Raw genomic sequence first — 20,928 nt, 5'->3', positions numbered from 1 at the left:
TTTTAGAAGAGTGATTTGTGCTATTAAAGTTTGGTTATCAAACATGAGAAGAAATGATGCCCACCCTTAACCCCTATTGTGTTCCCACTGTCTAGCAGGACACCTCAGCCATGACTGCTTGGGATCATTTCACCCCACTGAATACCCTTCTCCATTTCTTTTAGGAACTGAGAAAGAAACATCTTGCTCATTGGTGTCCTAACAAAATGGGAAGGGGGGGGGGGGGGGGGGGGGGGGGGTGGACCAAGGATGCTCTAAAATGGTTTCCATGAAGGGAATGGGACACTAAGACACCATTCTCTGAGTTTCCCCAGCTGTCCATCTGGAAGGTCCTCTACCCATAGACAAATCCCTTCCTTCCCTTTCACATGACCAGCACGGTGACTGGGATGTGGAACACCCTCATCATTGTGATGGTGGCTGCAAACAAACACCTGCAGATGCCCGTGGGCTTCTTCCTTGGGGATTTGTCCCGCTTGCACACCTTGTACAGCTCCACCACACTGCGCCAGATGCTGGCCAGCTTCCTGACTGGGGAAAACACCCCCTTTGCTCACAGAGGTGGGAGCACTATCAGCTGCACCTTCTGCATGACCGGAGTGCTTCTTGCTGGGGGCCATATCCTACGGTCAGTCCTGGGCTGTATGCCATCCCTGTTCTCTGCAAGGCTCGAGAAGTGGAAGGTCTGACTCCAGAAGGCGGCTGTACCTGAATCAGAGGAATTTCTCTCACGTATAGTAATTATTTCTTCTCCTCCCAGCTACAGTGCTGTGGCCCCAGTGTCATGAACCTCTTCTGTGGTTTTGCCCCGTTGCTGGAGCTCTCCTGCAGTGGCACAGTGATACTCATGGTCTTTGCTTTCATAATCTACATTTTGGATCCAATCTTCCTCTTCCTTCTCATGCAGTATTCATGTGTATATGTCCTGTGTTGTTGCCCAAGGCCTTACTCACCTGCTTTTCTGTCCTCATGAGCGTCACTTTTCCGTGACACCATCATCACTCTCCCTGTGAAGTGCATAACAGCACATAACAGAAGCTACTAATACAATCATCGAGTCAAAAAAAGAAATCAGTATCTTATTCCCTTTAGGCTTTTGGTACAGCATTGTGTTTGCAGCAATCATAACATTAGTCTTTCCAGTCAGGAACAGGACATACTCATAAGCATGCTTCAAAGTTTCTCTTGTAGAGAGAACTTTTGGTCTTCCTCCTCAGATATTTTAACCAAGCCCTTTCCCACACCATCATCATCTTCCCAGTCAGTCCTCAGGTTGCTTAGAGGTGGTGCGGAAATGGTGAGAGAGGTGCTGGTGGAGCTGCAGATGTCACCATAAGACCTCTCTCAAAGATCTTGGAAAGGCCAGATAACTGAGAGATGTTCCTCAGGATTTCGAAAAGGCAGATGTGAAAGGCATCTTCTACAAGAAGGGTAAACAGAAGGATGATTAAGCCTAACCAAGGATTAAAATGCCAGCCTTAAACCTAGCCCTCTAACCAAACCAAAACTACAAGCCTCAAAACCTATCCTAAACCTTGAGCAGGCACCTTGAGCAGAACACCAATCCCTCCCTTGAAGCCCTTGCCATTCCCTTAACCCCGGAGGGTGACCTCTAATTCCTAAACATTAACCTCATTATCCACTCCCCAGACCTCCACCATGCACACAGCACATCTGATCTTCAACCCCACTCCTACCCCTAACTTCAGCTGTTTGTCCCCTTGGAGCAGGCAAGGGATTGTGAGGTCCTGGAGCAGTCACATGGCATTGGAAGAGGCACGTGAGGTGACAGGTATGTGATCTGATCAAAGGCCACATGGACGAGCTGGCTGGGAATGCTGTGATGAGGTCAGGTGTGCCTCAGGATCTGCTGGGCCTGCAGGAGGCACATGGCTGTGAAGGAGGCTGGGAGGCCACTTCTGTCTCTGGAGCTGATGGAGCAGCAGGAGGAATGTGGCACAGAGAGGGACCGTAAAGGGCAGAAACATGCACATGACATTGAAGATGATGGCGAGACAACTTCTGTTCTGGTCAGGTGACAGACCACAGGAAGGCTGATGGGATGGGAGTCATGCTTGAGGTAAATATTGTGAGACCATAGAATCATAGAATGGCTCATGTAGGAAAGGACCTTAAAGGTCATCTAGTTCCAACCCCCCGGCCATAAGCAGGGATGCCCCCCATGAGATCAGGTTGCCCAGGGCCTCATCTAACCTGCTCTTGATCAACTCCAGGGATGGGGAATCTCTAAGGTCTCTTGGCAACATGTTCCGGTGCCTCACCTCCCTTTAAGTGAAGAATTTTCTCCTAACCTCTAATTTAAATCTCACCTCTTTTAGCTTAAAACCATTCTCCCTTGTCCTGTCATTATCTGACTGAACAAAGAGTCACTCTCTATCTTTTTTAGAAGCCCCCTTTAAGTACTGAAAGGCCACAAAGAGGTTACCCAGGGGCTTTCTCTTCTCCAGGCTGAACAGTCCCATCTCTCTCAGCCTTTCTTCATAGGGGACGCGCTCCAGCCCCTTGATCATCTTCTTGGCCTTCCTCTGGACCCGTTTTAACAGATCCACATCCTTCTTGTGCTGGGGGCTCCAGACCTGGACACAGGACTCCAAGTGGAGCCTCACAAAGGCAGAGCAGAGGAGGACAGTCACCTGCCTCCACCTGCTGGCCACTCCTCTTTTGATGCAGCCCAGGATGCAGTTGGCCTTCTGGCCTACAAGCTCGCAGTGCTGGCTCATGTCGAGCTTTTTGTCCAGCAGAACCCCCAAGTCCTTCTCTGCAGGGCTGCTCTCAATGAGTTCTTCTCCCAGCCTATCCTCCTGTCTGGGATTTCCCCAGCACAGGTGCAGCACCTTGCACTTGGACTTGTTGGACCTCCTTAGGTTCACAGGGGCCCAAATTTCAAACTTGTCCAGGACCCTTTGGATGGCATCCCTTCCTCTGTTGTATCAACTACACCACTTAGCTTGGTGTCATCTGCAGTCTTCCTGAGGGTGCATTTGATCCCACTGTCTATGTCATTGATAAAGATATTAAACAGCACCAGTCCCAGGACAGAGCCCTGAGGTACACCACTCATCACTGGCCTCCACTTGGACATAGAGCCATTGACCACTGCTCTCTGGGTGTGATCTTCAAGCGAACTCCTTATCCTCTCAATGGTCCACCTATCAAAAGGATATCTCTCCAATTTGGAGACCAGGATGTCATGTGGGGCCATGTCAAAGTAAAACAGAATTTCAAGTGGATGACATCGTTCAGTCTTCCCTTGTTGTCTGATGTGGTCACTTCATTGTAGAAAGCCATCAGTTTGGGCCGGCACAATTTACCCTTTGGTGAAGCCATGCTCGCTCTCTCTAATCACCTCTTTGTCTTGCATGTGCCTTGACATTGATCCCAGGAGGATCTTTTCCATGATCTTGACAGGCACGAAGGTGAGGCTCACAGGTCTGTAGCTCCCCAGGTCCTCCTTTCTACCCTTTATAAAAATGGGAGTGTCGTTTTCCTTTTTCCAGTCACTAGGGACTACACACCATAGCCAGGGCTCTTCAAATATGATGGAGAGAGGCTTGGCAACTACATCAGCCAGTTCCCTCAGGACCCTGGGATGCATGTCTTTATGCCCCATAGACTTGTACACGTTTAGTTTCATCAGGAGGTCTCAAACCTGCTTTTTACTTACAGCTGGTGGGACTTTGCCCCCCAGCCTCCATCTATGGGTTCAGGGAAATGAAAGACTTGGGAAGGCAAAAAACTTGCTGAGTACTTCATCCTTCTCCATATCTGTCATTACCAGTTCACCCTTCTCATCCATCAGAGGGGTACGCTGTCCTTGGCCTTTCTTTTCTGAGCAATGTATCTATAGAATCCCTTCCTGTTATTCTTTGCATCCCTTGCCAAGCTCAGTTCCATCCCTACATTGCTTTCCTTCTCCCATCCCTGCACTTCCAAAACTGAAACACGTGTGAGGGCCTGGGAAATGTAACCCTGGATCTACAGAAGCCATTTGGGAAACAAAACTTGTAGGTAGGAAGCGCGATTTTGTGGAGGTGCAGAGCTGATGGGCACATTGTGCAGGATGTTCCTAAAGACCTTTGGGTCCTTTTCATTCCTGACTAAATGCCACTTCCTTCTCAGGAATGGAGTAGCCAACAGAGGTGAGACAGATACACTGAGATGTTAAATGTCATCAGAAGGTTGATCCCAATAAGATACGGGGAGGTCAGAAGTAGCCTGGACAAGAGAGATGTGAGGTTTTGGGGTGGGAAGAGAAGCATGGCTAGCAGAAATTTATGATTCTGTAGAGGTAAGAGGGGTCATTTAAGGTAGATGCTACAGTAACACTGATTTAAAACAGTCATGTATTGCCCTTACCTTATTTGAACCAGTAATTTTAATCCTTACACCTAAATGCTACTCCACCACTCTGAGAGGACTCCACTACTCTAATGCTTGAACACAAAGTATCCCTTGAAGCATAACTCAGGCCATAGCCCCTTTCCCTTACCTTTACTCTCCTGCTTACCCTAATCCCTTCCCTAAACACTAACATTAAAATGAACTATTTAGCTCTAGAGAAGTTCTTGGCAGACCTGAAAATACCCTAAACCACAGAGCTTGCCCATATCCTTATGACAGACCTGATACCCACAGAAGAACACCAAAGCTTCCCATTAAACCTATGTTTATCCTCTAACCTAGAATGGTGAGTCCTAGTCCCTAAAGGACTAGAGAGCGGTCAGCCTTACCTCAGGATGTCCTGACCCAGCAGGACACCAGTGACTGTGGAAGTGACAGTGAGGTCACTTCTGTCTCTGCAGTTGATAGGGCAGCAGCAGGAATGGGTCACAGAAAGGAACTGTGAGCTCACTTCTGTCTGTAGCTGGCAGGTTATCCTTGACTTAGACCTGGGATCTGTACTTTCTGGCTGACATCTGCCAGTGGCCCTGCTAGGCCAGCAGAAGGCACCTGGTTGGCATGCCGACTGTGGGATCCCCTCTGCCAACATACCCAGGAGGACCCAGACAGAAAGAAGGCCTGGATATGGGTTGTCCTGTCTCTTCTGCTTGAGTCCATGACTGGACGGCAGGAGGCACAAGGCTTGGGTGTGTCTAGCCAAGAACCTGCAAGGCCAGCAGCAGGCCCATGACTTGGAAGATGCTGGTGAGGTGACTTGTGTCTGGTTGGCTGAGAGGCCTCAAGAAGGCTGATGGTTTGGGATGCCTACTTTAGGGGTGGTTTCCACCCTTATGGAGCTTTGTTTTGTTGTAGAAAAGAGCAAGAGAGAAAAAACTGCCACAAAGGCACCCTTGGAAGGGTGGCACTGGCCATGAGGAGGAAGAAATGTCCAGGGGAACATCTGGTCTTGCTGCTAGAGACTGAGGCAAAGAACGCATTAAGTGCCTCTGCCTTTACCTCATCCCTTGTCAACAGGTTTCCCCCCACATCCAGTAAAGGATGATGATTCTCCTTAATCCTCCTTTATTAAAGTATTTATATAAACAGTTTTTATTGTCTTTCAAGTAATGGATGGATAGAGCTCCAGTTGGGCTTTGGCCCTTCTAACTTTGACCTGCACAGCCCCATAACATTTAGGACGCAGCTCCAGACAAACTGACAGCATGCATGACAAGGAAGCACAGAAGAGGTGGAACCTGGCAGCCTTCCATCCCCTACCCTTCTGGGACTCTGAGCTGCAATTCCATTCAACTGGTTACTCCTGTATTATCCAAACTTTCCTGCAACTCCTGATGCTGCTATCTTGTCAGAGATAACACAATCACACAAAAGTTGAATTGTCTGCCTGCAGACATTAACAGCTGACAGTGTCAGTGTGGGGGAACCTTGAGAAACTGCAGGATTTTGCCTACAGAAACCTCTTGACATTTACAAGGAAAAGAGCCTAGTCCTACACCAGAGGAAGAGGAACCCCACACATCAGGGCAGACTGGGACCCTGCTGAGTGAGCAGTGCCCAGGAGGAGGAGGGCCTGGGCACCATGAGGGATCTCATATGAGCTACTCAGCTAAGACCCAGTGTGACACCACACGGACAAGGGCCTACAGCCAGCAGGGAAAGAGATGCAGGTCTGGGAGACGCTAGGATACTCTGGTCTTCAGAGGAGCAAGAACATAGGCAAGGCTGCAAGTCCCAACAAACTGAGATCTGAGTCAGCAAACTGAGATCTTTGGGTCCATGCCTATGACAGTTGTCTCTGTCACTGAGGCCTACGAGGAGACAGCTTATTGCTAAAGTACCAAGACCTCCTCACCCCCACCCATGAACTAGGCAGGGGTCGTACTGTTCTCCTGCACTTGGCAATGCACATCGCCATCTCCTACTGCACCAGGAAGAGCCCTGAGCAAGGTGTGAAAGGAAAGGATCTCCCTTCCCAGGGACCAAGGGTCAAGGCTTGGTTCTTGGGCTTGGTGGAACACATCCAGATATTCTACACACCAGTGCCACCTTCACACTGCCTTGGTCTACTTTTCCTCACTGCCTCCAATGTTCTGCTCTAGCGAGCTCCAAGGGAGGCTATTTCAGTGCTGGCCCTCAGGAGGACACTGCAGGAAACTTGCATCACACTTGGACTTCTTGAGAGATTTCTTCAATTGCCCCTCATTGCCTGAGGTTCGTGAGCTCATCACCAAAGCCACCAGAGGGGTGATTACAATGCCTTGGGCTGGGCCTCTGGTGCTGAGCTGGGCCGGGCTCGTGGGACAGAGAGAGCTCCTGGCAAGAGGGCCCTGGTGCAGAGAGACAGCTCTGCCCAGGAGCAGCTCTTCTACAAAGCACAGCAGGGCTGGGGGCTCTGACCACAGCAGACACACAGAGAGGAGAGGAGAGAGGGATTGGAGGCAGTTGAGAGTGGGAGGATGCTGAGGGCTAACTGCAAGAGAAATCTGCACAGCCCTTGACAAGGTAAGTCTCTGGCTGCAGGGCCATGCAGCTGCAGGTCCTGGAAGGGTCTCCTCCTGGGTCTTGTTTCTGGGAGGGCAGTGGGCAATGGAGTAGGCTTTGAGGCTCCTGCTGGATTGCACTGTGAGGTGAGGAAGTCTGACAGAAGCCCCTTGAAGTGCCATAACCCAGGTACCCCTGGTTAGCCAAGAACAGAGTTTCCAAGCCTCCTCCAGACACTGCAGGGAGTGCAGATGAATGCTGGGACACCCCAGCTTGCAGATATCCAGCTCAGTTTTTGGGGCATCCTCCTGGACTGCAGGCTGCTCTCCAGCAGAATGCAGCTGTGTCATGGAATCCTTGTGTTGTCCAGGTGCCCCAAGGAGAAGACGGCTCCATGCTAATGCCATGTTCGTGCTGCTGGATGGCTGTCTGTGGGCAGCTGGAGTGAGGCTTCTGCAGCCCTGTCTAGGAAGGAAGAGCTGAGATCCTGATCAGGCACCTGAAGACAAGGTGAGGTTTCTGTCCAGCTGCACTTGGACTGGGGCTTCTCTGCTCTCAGCTGTCTCCAGTTTCTCCTCAGGAAAACACCTGAATGGGATGGTCCTGCAGCTCAAAGACGGGAGATACAGGGCAGCTTAGAAAAGGACTGGTGGGCAGTGGCCTGTGCAACTCTGCATTCAGATGAGTGTTTTGAAACAACACTGCAAAGCTCATTGACCTGACAAGTGGACTGAACTTGAGTTTCCCCCAAGTTCCTGCTTCCTGACTGCTGCACAGCAGGAAAGACTCCTCTGGAGCCCACAGCAGCCACTGCTCCCAGTGCCACTCTCAGCCAGCAGCAGCCACAGCTTAAGCAAGAGAGCTGCAGAAAGGTCCTCCTGCAAAGAGAGATTCTCAGGCTGGTAGGTGCTCTAAGTCTTGCAATAGGTTTTCCTTGGAGAAGTTTGTTCTTACTTTGTTCTGCCTTCTCCTCTTCAACAGACAACTGTGTCCAAAGTCAGCAAATGCCCAACAGCAGCTCTGTGAGCGAGTTCCTCCTCCTGGCATTTGCAGACACGCGGGAGCTGCAGCTCTTGCACTTCGGGCTCTTCCTGGGCATCTACCTGGCTGCCCTCCTGGGCAATGGCATCATCCTCACCGCCGTAGCCTGTGACCACCGTCTCCACACCCCCATGTACTTCTTCCTCCTCAACCTCGCTCTCCTCGACCTGGGCTCCATCTCCACCACTCTCCCCAAAGCCATGGCCAATTCCCTCTGGGACACAAGGGCCATTTCCTATCAAGGGTGTGCTGCCCAAGTCCTCTTTTTAGTCTTCTTGGTTGGAGCAGAGTATTGCCTTCTCACCGTCATGGCCTACGACCGCTACGTTGCCATCTGCAAACCCCTGCACTACAGGAGCCTCCTGAGCAGCAGAGCTTGTGTCAAGATGGCAGCAGCTGCCTGGGGCAGTGGCTTTCTCAATGCTGTCCTGCACACGGCCAATACATTTTCAGTGCCCCTCTGCCAAGGCAATGCTGTGGACCAGTTCTTCTGTGAAATCCCCCACATCCTCAAGCTCTCTTGCTCACATGCCTACCTAAGGGTGGTTTTTCTTCTTATAGTTAGTCTCTGTTTAGCATTTGCGTGTTTTGTTTTCATTGCATTTTCTTATGTGCAGATCTTCAGGGCTGTGCTGAGGATGCCCTCTGAGCAGGGCCAGCACAAAGCTTTTTCCATGTGCCTCCCTCACCTGGCTGTCATCTCTCTGACTGTCAGCACTGCCATGGTTGCCTACCTGAAGCCCCCCTCCATCTCCTCCCTTTCCCTGGACTTGATGGTGTCATTTTTATACTCGGTGTTGCCTCCAACAGTGAACCCCCTCATCTACAGCATGAGAAACAAGGAGCTTAAGGATGCCTTGTGGAAACTCTTTGGACACCTGCTTCTTCAGCATCCATAATGTGCCTTTAACACTAACGTGATACACAGTTTATCTGAAAAGACTCTTAATAAAATAGATTTTAATTCTTCTTCTTCTTCTTCTTCTTCTTCTTCTTCTTCTTCTTCTTCTTCTTCTTCTTCTTCTTCTTCTTCTTCTTCTTCTTCTTCTTTCTTCTTCTTCTTCTTCTTCTTCTTCTTCTTCTTCTTCTTCTTCTTCTTCTTCTTCTTCTTCCTTTCCTAAAACCTGTGATTTTGATTTCATTCTATTTGTGGTGTCCTGTATGTTAATCATTTTATTTACTTTCACAAATTCACCTAATCTACCTACAGAACTAGGCTTCCTGTATTGAAAAAGACAATAAAAAAGCCATCAGAAATTCACTGGTCTCAGCTGCCATCTCTTCCCATCTCCTCTGCAGCTGGGGGAGCAGCCCCAGCACACAGGAGGGGCTCAGGGCCAAGAGCCCAGCTGCCACATGGAGGAGCAGCCCCAGTGGCCCTCGGGGCTGCCCCTCACTGCCCGCAGGGCTCTGCCTCTCTGCTCCCTTCAGGTCAGGGCTGCTGTTTCCCTGGAGCCATGGCCATGGCCAGCAGCAGGACCTGGTCTTTTCTGTGCTGCTCTCTGCTCATATCCACGCTCTCCCCTTGTGCACTCGTATTTGTGTTAGCTCTCAGATCTCGTGTACCTTGGTGACAGTCCTGTTGTCTCTACAGTGGCATCTCTGCCATGTCTCTGCACACCTCTTCCAAAACTGGTGTCAGGAATACAACCAAGGGGCTGTTGCATGAACAGGTCTTTTACTTTTCTGTACTTCACCATGGATTAGTGTCCCAGGGTGATCAGCAGAGGACAAGGGGCTGGGCTGGGAGCTGTCTTCTTTTTTGCACACATGGCCCAGCAAACAGTAACTTACTTTGGTTTTTCTGCCTGGGAGTGTTCCACTGGTCCTGGGGTTGATGGCAAATGGCATCCTAGAGAGGAATCAGGAGCTGACAGGAGGTGTCAGGGGAACTCTGGGGACAGTGTGAGAGTCAGGCTTTTCAGTGAGTGGTTCCTCATCTAGTGAATGACCGTTGAAAATGTAATCTAAAGAACAAAGTGAATGTGAGGAGCCCATGGGCTAAGAAGGGCTCTTCAGTGCCCAGAGGGATTGTGAGGAAAGAGCACGCAAAGGAAACACAAGAGTCTATTGTGATTCAGGACAACCTTTTTTGAAATCCCACAACCTGCACTTAGTGCAGAACTTGCCTGCCCTTTGTGCATGTAGACACACTCCAGCCAGCCCTTGCATGAGGCTCTGCCACCTGCCTCACCCCAGCCCTCTCCAGCGCCCTCCTTGCTGCTCTCTGATGCACGCCAGGACCTCCCAGTGCGTGCTGGCCAGCACATCTCTTGAGGGCCAGTGCAGCTGCTGCAGGGGCAGGGAGCTCAGCATGGCCCTTGCAGACCCCTGCCCTGGGCGTGCCTCTCCCCTTGCCCTCGGCCCTGGTCTTGTCTCTGCTGGCAGGAGCACTCTTGGCATGTGCTTCCTGGCCTCACCTCACCTCTGCACAGCTGCTGCCCACTCACTGTATCTTGTGGATGAACTGGATTAGGTCTCCTTGATTAGTCTGAGGCACAATGCAATGCCTTTTGCCTTCTACCACTACAGCACAATATGTATGACTCTCCCTTACTCTGTGCATTGACCTGATGGGTCACTTCACATTTTTCACATTCATACCCATAGTTGGAAGGGGACGATTTCCCAAAGTGGGGACAAGCTGATGGGTTCTGTCTCAGCCATTTGACCTGTCCTGTTCTTGAGTCTTGCAGCCTGCATTTGCCACAGATGATAAATGCCCAGGATGATAAATGGATGTTCAGCTGTCTAGTAGGAACAAAGGAGAGTATCTTGGGTTCCCAATGGCCTTTTCAACTTTGGATCAGTCTCAGGAATTCACTGAAGAAGAGGTGTGTCTTTGAAGGGGTTTGTGTGCTGGGCTGGACTGTAGTTGCAGGGATAAAGAGCACTGCTGGCAGTGGAGTTTCCCTGGGAACTCCATCTATCTCCACCTGAATCCCCCAAGGGGCTCTGGTCTCCTTGTAGTGGCTTTACATGGCAAGGTTTTGGTAGCAGCGGGCCATAGGGGTGGCTTCTTTGAGAAGAATCTAGAAGCTGCCCCATGTTATGTAAGGGCCCCACTGCTGACCAGAGCCGAGCCAATAAGTGATGTTTTGTGCCTCTGTGAGAGCATAAAGACAGGGAAAAAAAAATAAACGCTGCACCACACAGCAGCTGGGAGAGTAAGAGGAGTGAGGAACAGCTTTGCAGGCGCCAAGGTCAGTGAAGAAGGAAGGGGAGAGGTGCTCCAGGCACCGGAGTAGAAGTCCCCTGCGGCCTGTGGTAAGGACCATGGTGAAGCAGGCTGTCCCCCTGCAGCCCATGGAGTACCACGGTGGAGCAGGGTTCCACACTGCACCCTAGGGAGAAGACCATGGTGGAGCAGGTGGACCTGCACCGACGTAGGCTGCGGCCTGTGGAAGACCCCTGCTGGAGCAGATTCCGGGCCAGACCTGTTGTCTGTGGAGAGGAGCCCATGCAGGAGCAGGTGACCTGGCAGGAGCTGCTGCCTGTGGGGGACCCAGGTTGGAGCAGTTTGCTCCTGAGGGATGGGCCCCGTGGTACGGACCCATATCTGGAGCAGTTCTTGAAGAGCTGCTGCCTGCGGGAAGCCCACGCTGGATCAGTTCACCAAGGACTGCATCCCATGGGAGGGACCCCACAGCACAGGGAACAAGAGTGACGGAGAAGGAGCGGTGGAGAAGAAGCGCTATAGACTGACCATAACCCCTATTCCCCCCTTCCCCGCGCTGCTCGGGGGGAGGAGGTGGAAGAGGGTGGATGGGGGGGAAGGTGCTCTTGTTTTTTGTTTTTCCTTTGTTTCCCGCTTCTCTAGCTTGTTAGTAATAGGTAATAAATCTTACTGTCTCCCTATGCTGAGTCTGTTTTGCCCATCACGATAATTACTGCGCAATCTCCCTGTCCTTATCTCAACCCTTGAGCCCTTTTCATCATATTTTCTCCCCGTTCCTCTTTGAGGAGGGGAAGTGAGAGAGCGGTTGTGGTGGACCTCTGTCGGCGACCTGAGTAAAACCACCACAATCCTGCAGGTCCTTTCTGACAACTGCAAATCCAGGGAAGTACCTCAAATACAACGGGGTCTCTGGTGGTTGTCCCTGATTGCTTATTGTCAGACAGCAAAGCTCTCCCTCAATACCCAGTAATTTCATGAGTACTTAACTAATAGAGCAACTACTCATCACTTCAAAAGATTCAATCCCTTCCATAAAATGTCAGACAGTGTAGTTTCTACCATGAAGAAATGTGAATTTTCAGGATGTAAATCCAGTGCAGGAGAGGAAATACTGGTGTTCACCTGTACTTGAGTTTTCATTGCTTTGTCTATCGTGATGTGCTTCCTCATCTTCCAGGTACATCCACGAGTTTTGATTAAACAGAAAATGCTGAATCTCCCTTTTCCAGCTGCCTGTCTGGACCTATGCACTTCCCATGGTTCTCCTGGTTTGCCCTCCCCTTATTCTTTGATCATTCAGATGTCTCTCACCCAACCCAGTTGCTGCTTTGAGCTTTGAGTTAGAAGCAGCCCATCTTGCCCGTCTGTCAGTAGTCTGCCTAATTTTTTCCTTAGCAAGAACCTCATAATTTCTCAATGAATTCATATGGTATGGATCAATACTTACATTATTATTTTTAATTTCCTATGTATCAGTATAAAATACTTCTTGAACAGTTATCTTTTTGGGAAGGTAAACCTCACAGGAGGCATACAAGATTGAGGAACTTGCTTTTTTTTTTTTTTTTTTTATTTTTTTATTTTAAATTCCTGCATGTTTTCCTGTTGTTTGTTTGGAAACAGGAAAAACTTTTCTGCACTTGTGTGCAGCCAGGTCTCTAAGGAAAGCAGGGGGGAGCTGGTGCAAAGGAGCTGTAACATCCAGCTGCAGACTTGAGCGAAGTCTGATGTAAGGAAAGTAGAAGCAAGTGCCAAGTGGTCAATGAGAGAAATTTCAGGGCTGGGGTGGTGAGGAGCAAGGTTGTCCATGCAGCGTCAGACGTCAAGAGTCTGCTTTTCCTCCTTATGCAGGTCCCCTGGATCAATATCAATTAGAGAATAATACTTCAAAACAGAATTCAACTAAATGCATCCTTTAAGATGAGAAAAGATTTTTATTAAGATCTTTTTGAAATCTTCCTCCTTAATTATAACTTCAAAGCTCTCCAATTAGCTGTACAAGTCTTGAAGACTTGAACAAAACTATAGAGGAGATGTAAGGAGTTTCTTCATTTTAGTGAGTTCCATGGTGTATTTTGGTGCTGAAGCTATGAAGCTGAGGTCCTGAGAGGAGAATGATGCAATTGCTTAAGCAAGTAAGGTCAGAAGGAAAAGCTGAAGTGACTTGGAGTATTAATGGGCCCCACTGAGGTCTGTTAATAAGACAGATTCCCCGGGGACTTGTTAGAGCAGGTAATTGGAAGCCATGATTACAGACAGGCAAAGGCACTGTGCTGAGAAAAGTTTTGGTTTGTTTTGATGAAGCAGAAGGGCCAAGGCCTACCACCAGTTACTGCAGGGGAGATCTTGTACCCCATGTCTGGCTCAGGCCTTTTCCTGAGGATCTGTGGGATGTGGTGGGCAGTGTGATGCTATGAGAAAAACAGTGGTATGACACCTCCCTGCCTCTGCACAGGATTACAAGGATGCAAAGAGGCCCCATTGCAATAACTACATCTCGTCTCCTCATAAGCTCTAGCCAAGGTGAGAAATACATCAGGGCTGTTGGGGCCTACCATTCTTGCCAGCAGCCTCTGCCTTCTCCTGTTCAGGCTCTCCTATGCTGTCCCACACTTTGCCCTATTTCCTTGAAGTCTGCAGACTCCCATTTCTTTTCCTTGCTCTCATTGTTACCTTGCTCTCATTCAGGCATTTCCATAATTTCACTGACATCTCATGAACCCTCACCAACTGTTCCTTGAAATAAAAAGCCATGGTCTGATCACAGATACTCTTTGGGTGACCTCTTGCAACACAGATCTACTCTTTGAGGGACATTTCTTCATCCTCGTGGCCAGTGCAAACCTTTCAAGGTGCACTTTGTGGCATTTTTTTTCTCTCCTGCTCTTTCCTACAACAAAACAAAGCTCCATAAGGGTGGAAACCGCCCCTAAAGTAGGCCATTTCAACCCATCAGCCTTCTTGAGGCCTGTCACCCAAACAAACAGAAGTCACCTCACCAGCATCTTCCAAGTCATGGGCCTGCTGCTGGCCTTGCAGGTTCTTGGCTAGACACACCCAAGCCTTGTGCCTCCTTCTGACCGGTCATGTACTCAAGCAGAAGGGACATGATAACCCATATGCGGGCCTTCTTTCTGTCTGGGTCCTCCTGGGTATGTTGGCAGAGGGGATCCCACAGTCAGCATGCCAACCAGGTGCTTTCTGCTGACCTACCAGGGCCACTGGTAGGTGTCGGTCAAAAAGTACAGATCCCAGGTCGAAGTCGAGGGTGACCTGTCAGCTACTTAAGGCAGAAGTGACCTCACAGTCCTTTTCTGTGACACATTCCTGCTGCTGCCCTATCAACTGCAGAGACAGAAGTGACCTCACAGTCACAAAATCATCTAGGTTGGAAGAGACCTCCAAAATCACCTAGTCCAACCTCTGACCTAACATTAACAAGTCCTCCACTAAACCATATCACTAAGCTTTACATGTAAATGTCTTTTAAAGACCTCCAGGAATGGTGACTCAACCACTTCCCTGGGCAGCCTATTCCAATGCTTAACAACCCTTTCAGTAAAGAAGTTCTTCCTAATATCCAACCTAAACCTCCCCTGGTGCAACTTTAGCCCGTTCCCCCTCATCTTGTCACTAGGCACACGGGAGAATAGACCAACCCCCACCTCGCTACAGCCTCCTTTAAGGTATCTGTAGAGAGTGATAAGGTCGCCCCTGAGCCTCCTCTTTTCCAGACTGAACAATCCCAGCTCCCTCAGCCACTCCTCGTAAGACTTGTTCTCCAGACCCCTCACCAGCTTCGTTGCCCTTCTCTGGACTCTCAAGCACCTCCATGTCCTTCTTGTAGTGAGGGGCCCAAAACTGAACACAGTACTCAAGGTGCGGCCTCACCAGAGCCGAGCACAGGGGGACAATCACTTCCCTAGCCCTGCTGGCCACACTGCTTCTTATACAAGCCAGGATGCTGTTGGCCTTCTTGGACACCTGAGCACACTGTTGGCTCATACTATCAACCAAAACTCCCAGGTCCTTCTCTGCCAGGCAGCTTTCTAACCACTCATCTCCCATCCTGTAGCGCTGATTGGGGTTGTTGTGCCCCAAGTGCAGGACCCAGCACTTGGCCTTGTTGAACTTTGTACAGTTGGCCTCAGCCCATCGGTCCAGTAAACTTGCCTGTAAGATGCAGCAAAAGCTGTGCAGGGTTGGGTTTTACACCTGGGCAGGAGTTAGAGGTGCCATTTGGTTCACTGTTTTGGTTTGACCTCTGAATTTTGTCTGGTTATTGGAACTTGAGTATTGGAACTACAGATTTGCTTTTGCTATAGTTGCCTTACTATGCATTTATTGCTGTTATATGTCTTTGACTTACTACTCATATGTAATGTGGGTGGGGGATCGTCTAAGGGAACCATCCTGAAAAATTCACCTTTAGGGTGTATCTTGAAACATCGGAAATAGACTGCCGGACCCCTGGGTGGGGTCGTGACAAGGGAAAATATGAGTAAATACTGTAATCAATGGTGGCCACTGTATAAATTGGATGATGAGAAAAATGGCCTATGAAGGGTGCTTTGAGTTATAATACTCTGTTAGAATTAGTGTTGTTTTTAAGGAGGGAAGAAAAATGGGATGAAGTACTGTATGTTGATATGTTCTTTACATTAAGACAGCATCCAGGATGGCAAAAGAAGTGTGGAATCAGTTTGGCCCCGACTAAACCTTTGGTGCTGGCATTAGAAAAGGACAGACTGGAGAAAGATAAAATAGGAAGTGTTAAAAAGGTGTTGTTCAGAATGTAGTAGTATTGGACAGAGATGTTTGAATTTGAATGAGAAGGAAAGAGGATGTAGAAAGGTTAGTAGCTCCAGGGTTGAGATAAAGACCTCAGAATCATTGGTGTGAGCCCTCTAGGGCAGAGGGATTGGAGGATGAGTACAAGACGGCTGTTATGGGAACAACGCCAGTGACAGGGAGAACTTGCAGCTGGCAGGGAACTGTGTCGCAAGCCCCATTGCGGCAGGCAGTTGGGAATGATGGAATGATGGGCAGTTGGGAATGATGGAATGACTCGATATGAAGGGGGGGTGGGGTTGTAGCTGGGCTTGCACTGGTGGGGCAGCACTCTAGCAGTGATGAGGACCGGGAGGCCTTCCACCCCCGAGGGTGAAATTGGTGTGTTCAGCTTGCTCCTTGAAGTGCCTGTACACCAATGTATGTAGCATGGGGAATAAGCAGGAGTTAGAAATCTGTGTTCAGTCTGGAGATTATGATCTGATGTCAGTTACAGAGAGATGGTGGGACAGCTCACATGATTGGAATGTGGTTGTGGATTGGTATGTCCTGCTCAGGAAAGACAGGCCATAAAGGTGAGGTGGCAGAGACGATCTTTCCGTGAGAGAGAAACTACATTGTATTGAGTAGTGTCCAGGGGCGGATGAGGAGCTAGTTGAGAGTCTGTGGGTGAGAATTAAGGGGCAGGCTGGCATGGGGTATACCGTTGTGGGTGTCTATTACAGGCCACCAGATCAGGATGAGGAAGTTGACAAGGTCTTCTACAGGCACCTGATAGCAGCCTCGTGATCATAGGCCCTGGTTATCATGGGGTATTTCAAATACCCTGACATTTGCTGGAAGGCCTACTCAGCCAGCCATCCGCAGTCCAGGAGGTTCCTTCAGAGTATTGATGATAAATTCCTAATGCAAATGGTGGATGTGCCAACTAGGAGAGGAGCGCTGCTGGATCTTGTCTTACTAACAAGGAGGGGCTGGTTGAAGCAGTGAAGCTTGAGGGCAGCCTTGCTTGCAGTGACCATGAAACGGTGGAGTTCAGGATCTCATGTGGCAGGAAGAGAATACTGAGCAGAATTGCAACCCTGGACTTCAGTAGGGCCGACTTTGGCCTTTTCAAGCGTTTGCTAGGAGAAATCCCATGGGACAAGGTACTTGAAGGAAAAGGAGCCCAAAATAATTGGTTAGCATTCAAGAACTGCTTCTTCCGAACTCAAGATCAGAGCATCCCAACAGGTAGAAAGTACAGAAGGAGAGCCAGGAGACCTGCGTGCTTAAACAGGGAACTGCTGGGCAAACTCAAGTGGAAGAGGAGAATCTACAGATCATGGAAGGAGGGGCTGGCCACTTGGGAGGAATATAAGGCTATTGTCAGAGGATGTAGGGAGGCAACTAGGAAAGCTAAGGCCTCCTTAGGATTAAACCTTGCAAGACGGGTCAAGGACAACAGAAAGGGCTTCTTCAAATACATTCCAGGTAAAACTAACACTAGAGGCAATGTAGGCCCACCAATGAATGAGGTATGTGCCCTGGTGACAGAAGATAAAGAGAAGGTGGAGTTACTGAATGCCTTCTTTGTCTCTGTCTATAATGCTGGAGGCTGTCCTGAGGACCCCTGGACCCCTGAGGCACCAGAGGAAGTCAGAATAAAGGAGAAGTTTGCCTTGGTTGATGAGGACTGGCTTAAGGACCAATTAAGCAAGCTGGACATCCGTAAGTCCATGATGGCATGCATGGGTCCTGATGGCATGTACCCATGGGTGCTGAGGGAGCTGGTGGAAGTCATTGCTAGGCCACTCTCCATTTTCTTTGGAAAGTCGTGGGCATCAGGAGAGGTGCCTGAGGACTGGAGGAAAGCAAATGTCACTCCAGTCTTCAAAAAGGGAAAGAAGGAGGACCTGGGTAACTATAGACTGGTCAGCCTCACCTCCATCCCTGGTAAGGTGATGGAACAACTTATTCTTGGTGTTAACTCTAGTCATATCAAGGATAAAAGGGTCTTTAGGGGCAGTCAACATGGCTTCACCAAGAGGAAGTTGTGCTTGACCAACCTGACAGCCTTTTATGAGGACATAACCAGGTGGATAGATGATGGAAAAGCAGTGGACATGGTCTATCTTGATTTCAGTAAAGCTTCTGACACCGTCTCCCAGAGCATCCTCACAGCTAAACTGAGGAAGCATGGTCTGGATGATTGGGTAGTGAGGTGGACTGTGAACTGGCTCAAGGGAAGAAGCCAGAGGGTTGAGGTCAATGAGATGGACTTGAGTTGGAGGCCTGTATCTAGTGGAGTCCCCCAAGGGTCAGTACTGGGACCACTGTTGTTCAATATATTCATTAATGACTTGGATGAGGGAATGGAGTGCGCTGTCAGCAAGTCTATTGACACTAAATTGGGAGGAGTGGCTGACAAGCCAGAAGACTGTGCTACCATCCAGCAAGACCTAGACAGGTTGTAGAATTGAGTGGGGAGAAATTTGATGAAATATAGCAAGGGCAAATATAGAGTCCTGCATCTGGGCAAGAGCAACCCCAGACACCAGTGTAAGTTGGGGACTGCCCTGCTTGAGAGCAGTGAAGGGGAAAGGCACCTGGGGGTCCTGGTGGACAGCGGCATGACCATGAGCTAGCACTGTGCCCTTGTGGCCAAGAAGGCCAATGGCATCCTGGAGTGTATTAGAAGGGGTGTGGTTAGTAGGTCGAGAGAGGTTCTCCTCCCCCTCTACTCTGCCCTGGTGAGACCACATATGGAATATTGTGTCCATTTCTGGGCCCCTCAGTTTAAGAAGGACAGGGAACTGCTTGAGAGAGTCCAGTGCAGAGCCACGAGGATGATTAAGGGAGTGGAGCATTTCCCTTACAAGGAAAGGCTGAGGGATCTAGGTCTCTTTAGCTTGGAGAAGACGAGACTGAGAGGTGACCTTATTAATGTTTATAAATATGTAAAGGGTGAGTGTCAGGAGGACAGAGCCAGGATCTTCTCATTGACATCTAATGATAGGACAAGAGGAAGTGGGTGCAAGATGGAGGTTCTGCTTAAGTATGAGACAGAACTTTTTCACAGTGAGGGTGACAGAACACTGAAACAGGCTGCCCAGGGGGATTGTGGCGTCTCCTTCTCTGAAGACACTCAAAACCCGCCTGGACATGTTCCTGTGTGACGTGATCTAGGTGTTCCTGCTCCGGCAGAGGGATTGAATTAGACGATCTTTCAAGGTCCCTTCCAATCCCTAACATTCTGTGATTCTGTGAAGGAGAAAGGGAGAGTGAAGAAGTGGGGAATAGCACCCCCCATTGTCCATACCACTTCCACCCCCCCACCTCACCCCCCCTCCTTCCCACATAGATTTACTCCTTGAGGAGAAAAGGCAAAGAGTGTAAAAGAGTGTAATTCTTAATAGTTTCTAAGAAATGAAGAGATGGTTCCCAAGTCATGGAGGCGGCAATAATTTTATCCTATCATAAGTCAGTGTTATCCAATACAGCAAAACAGTAACCTTAAACCAGCCCCCAGAATTCATAAAAAGCATGACATGGAAGACAGACAGTTAGTAATGTGCTATACAACACAATTCTGAAAACAAGCACAACAGACCTGAGATCAAAAAAATCAACATTGTGATCAGCAACTGATCTAAACCTTATAACAATTTACTTTTAAAACACTCTGGTGAGATCTGTCATCTCAGCCTTTGTGCTCCATCCTGGGCACCAAAAAGACTTGTTGTGGTTTGACCCAGCAGGCAGCTCAGCACTACAAAGCTATTCATCCAATGGGATGGAGGAGAGAACTGGAAGAAAAAAAAAAAAAAGAAAAAAAAAAGGACACAAAAGGAATAATAATTTATTATTATTATTGTTACTGCTACAGACATCAATAGACTAAGGGCATGATACTTCTGTGTGCATATCAAAAGACAGGAAAGGTGGTTGTGATTAATTGGAAAATGTCAGACCTGAGCATGACAGAGACGGTACAGAATAAGCGGTGGATATTGTCCTAGTTTTGGCTGAGATGGTTATTTTTTCTTCCTAGTAGCTGGTATGGTGCTGTGCTTCATATTTACAGAATCACATAATAGTTTGGGTATGAAAGGACTTTAAAGATCACATAATTCCAAGTCCCCTGACATGCGCAGAGACACCTTCCACTAGACCAGGTTGCTCAAAGCCCCATCCAACCTGGCCTTGAACACTTCCAGAGATGGGGCATCCACAACTTCTCTGGGCAGCCTGTTCCTCACCACCCTCTGAGTAAAGAACTTCTTTCTAATGTCTAATTTGAGTCTGCCCTCTTTCATTTTAAAATCATTATCCCTAGTCCTTATCACTACACTCTTTGATGAAGAGTCCCTCCCCAGGTTTCCTGTAGCCCCCTTTAGGTACTGGAAGGCCACTGTAAGGTCTCCCCAGAATCTTATCTTGTACAAGCTGAACAACCCCATCTCTCTAAGCCTGTCTTCATAGGAGAGGTGCTCCAGCCCATTGATCATCCTCGTGGACCTCCTCTGAACTAGTGGACCTGTGTCCTTCTTGTGCTGGGGGCCTGTGAGCTAAACACAGTACTGGAGGTGTGGCCTCACCAGGGCCAAGTACAGAGGGACAATCACTTCCCTATTTCTGCTGACCACAGTATTCGTGAGACAAGCCAGGATACTGTTGGGCTTCTTGGCTACCTGAGCACACTGCTGGCTCATATTCAGCCGACTATCCACCAATACCCCCAGGGCCCTTTCTGCCGGGCAGCTTTCCACATGCTCTTCCCCCAGCCTGTGGCATTACATGGGGTTGTTGTGCCCCAACACTTGCCCTTGTTGAACTTCATTCAGTTGGCCTCAGCCCATGGGTCCAGCCTATCCAGACTCCTCTGCAGAGCCCTCCTGCCCTTAAACAGATCAACATTCACCCTGAAATTGGTGTCATCTGCAAACTTACTGAGGGTGTACTTGATCCCCTCGTCCAGATCATTGTTGAAGATATTGAAGAGAACTGGCCCCAGTTCTGGGTCCTGGGAGACA

At 49.1% G+C, this 20,928-nt stretch overlaps 1 protein-coding gene across 1 annotated transcript; it reads left to right on the top strand.

Annotated features, from left to right (window-relative positions):
- Nucleotides 1-6,876: 6,876 nt before the first annotated feature.
- On the top strand, nt 6,877-8,843 carry LOC136787356 (olfactory receptor 14A16-like). Its single transcript, XM_066984536.1, has one exon. The coding sequence runs from the start codon at nt 7,908-7,910 to the stop codon at nt 8,841-8,843; it is 936 nt and encodes a 311-aa protein (XP_066840637.1). The 5' UTR covers nt 6,877-7,907.
- Nucleotides 8,844-20,928: the final 12,085 nt, after the last annotated feature.

This window comes from Anser cygnoides, chromosome 29 (assembly GCF_040182565.1).
Source record: "Anser cygnoides isolate HZ-2024a breed goose chromosome 29, Taihu_goose_T2T_genome, whole genome shotgun sequence".
NCBI classification, from domain to species: domain Eukaryota; kingdom Metazoa; phylum Chordata; class Aves; order Anseriformes; family Anatidae; genus Anser; species Anser cygnoides.
This window is presented reverse-complemented; position numbering and strand designations above follow the sequence as displayed.

Bases quoted from the DNA above. Each gene is read 5' to 3' on its own strand.
- LOC136787356 (XM_066984536.1), top strand. From the start codon at position 7,908: ATGCCCAACAGCAGCTCTGTGAGCGAGTTCCTCCTCCTGGCATTTGCA.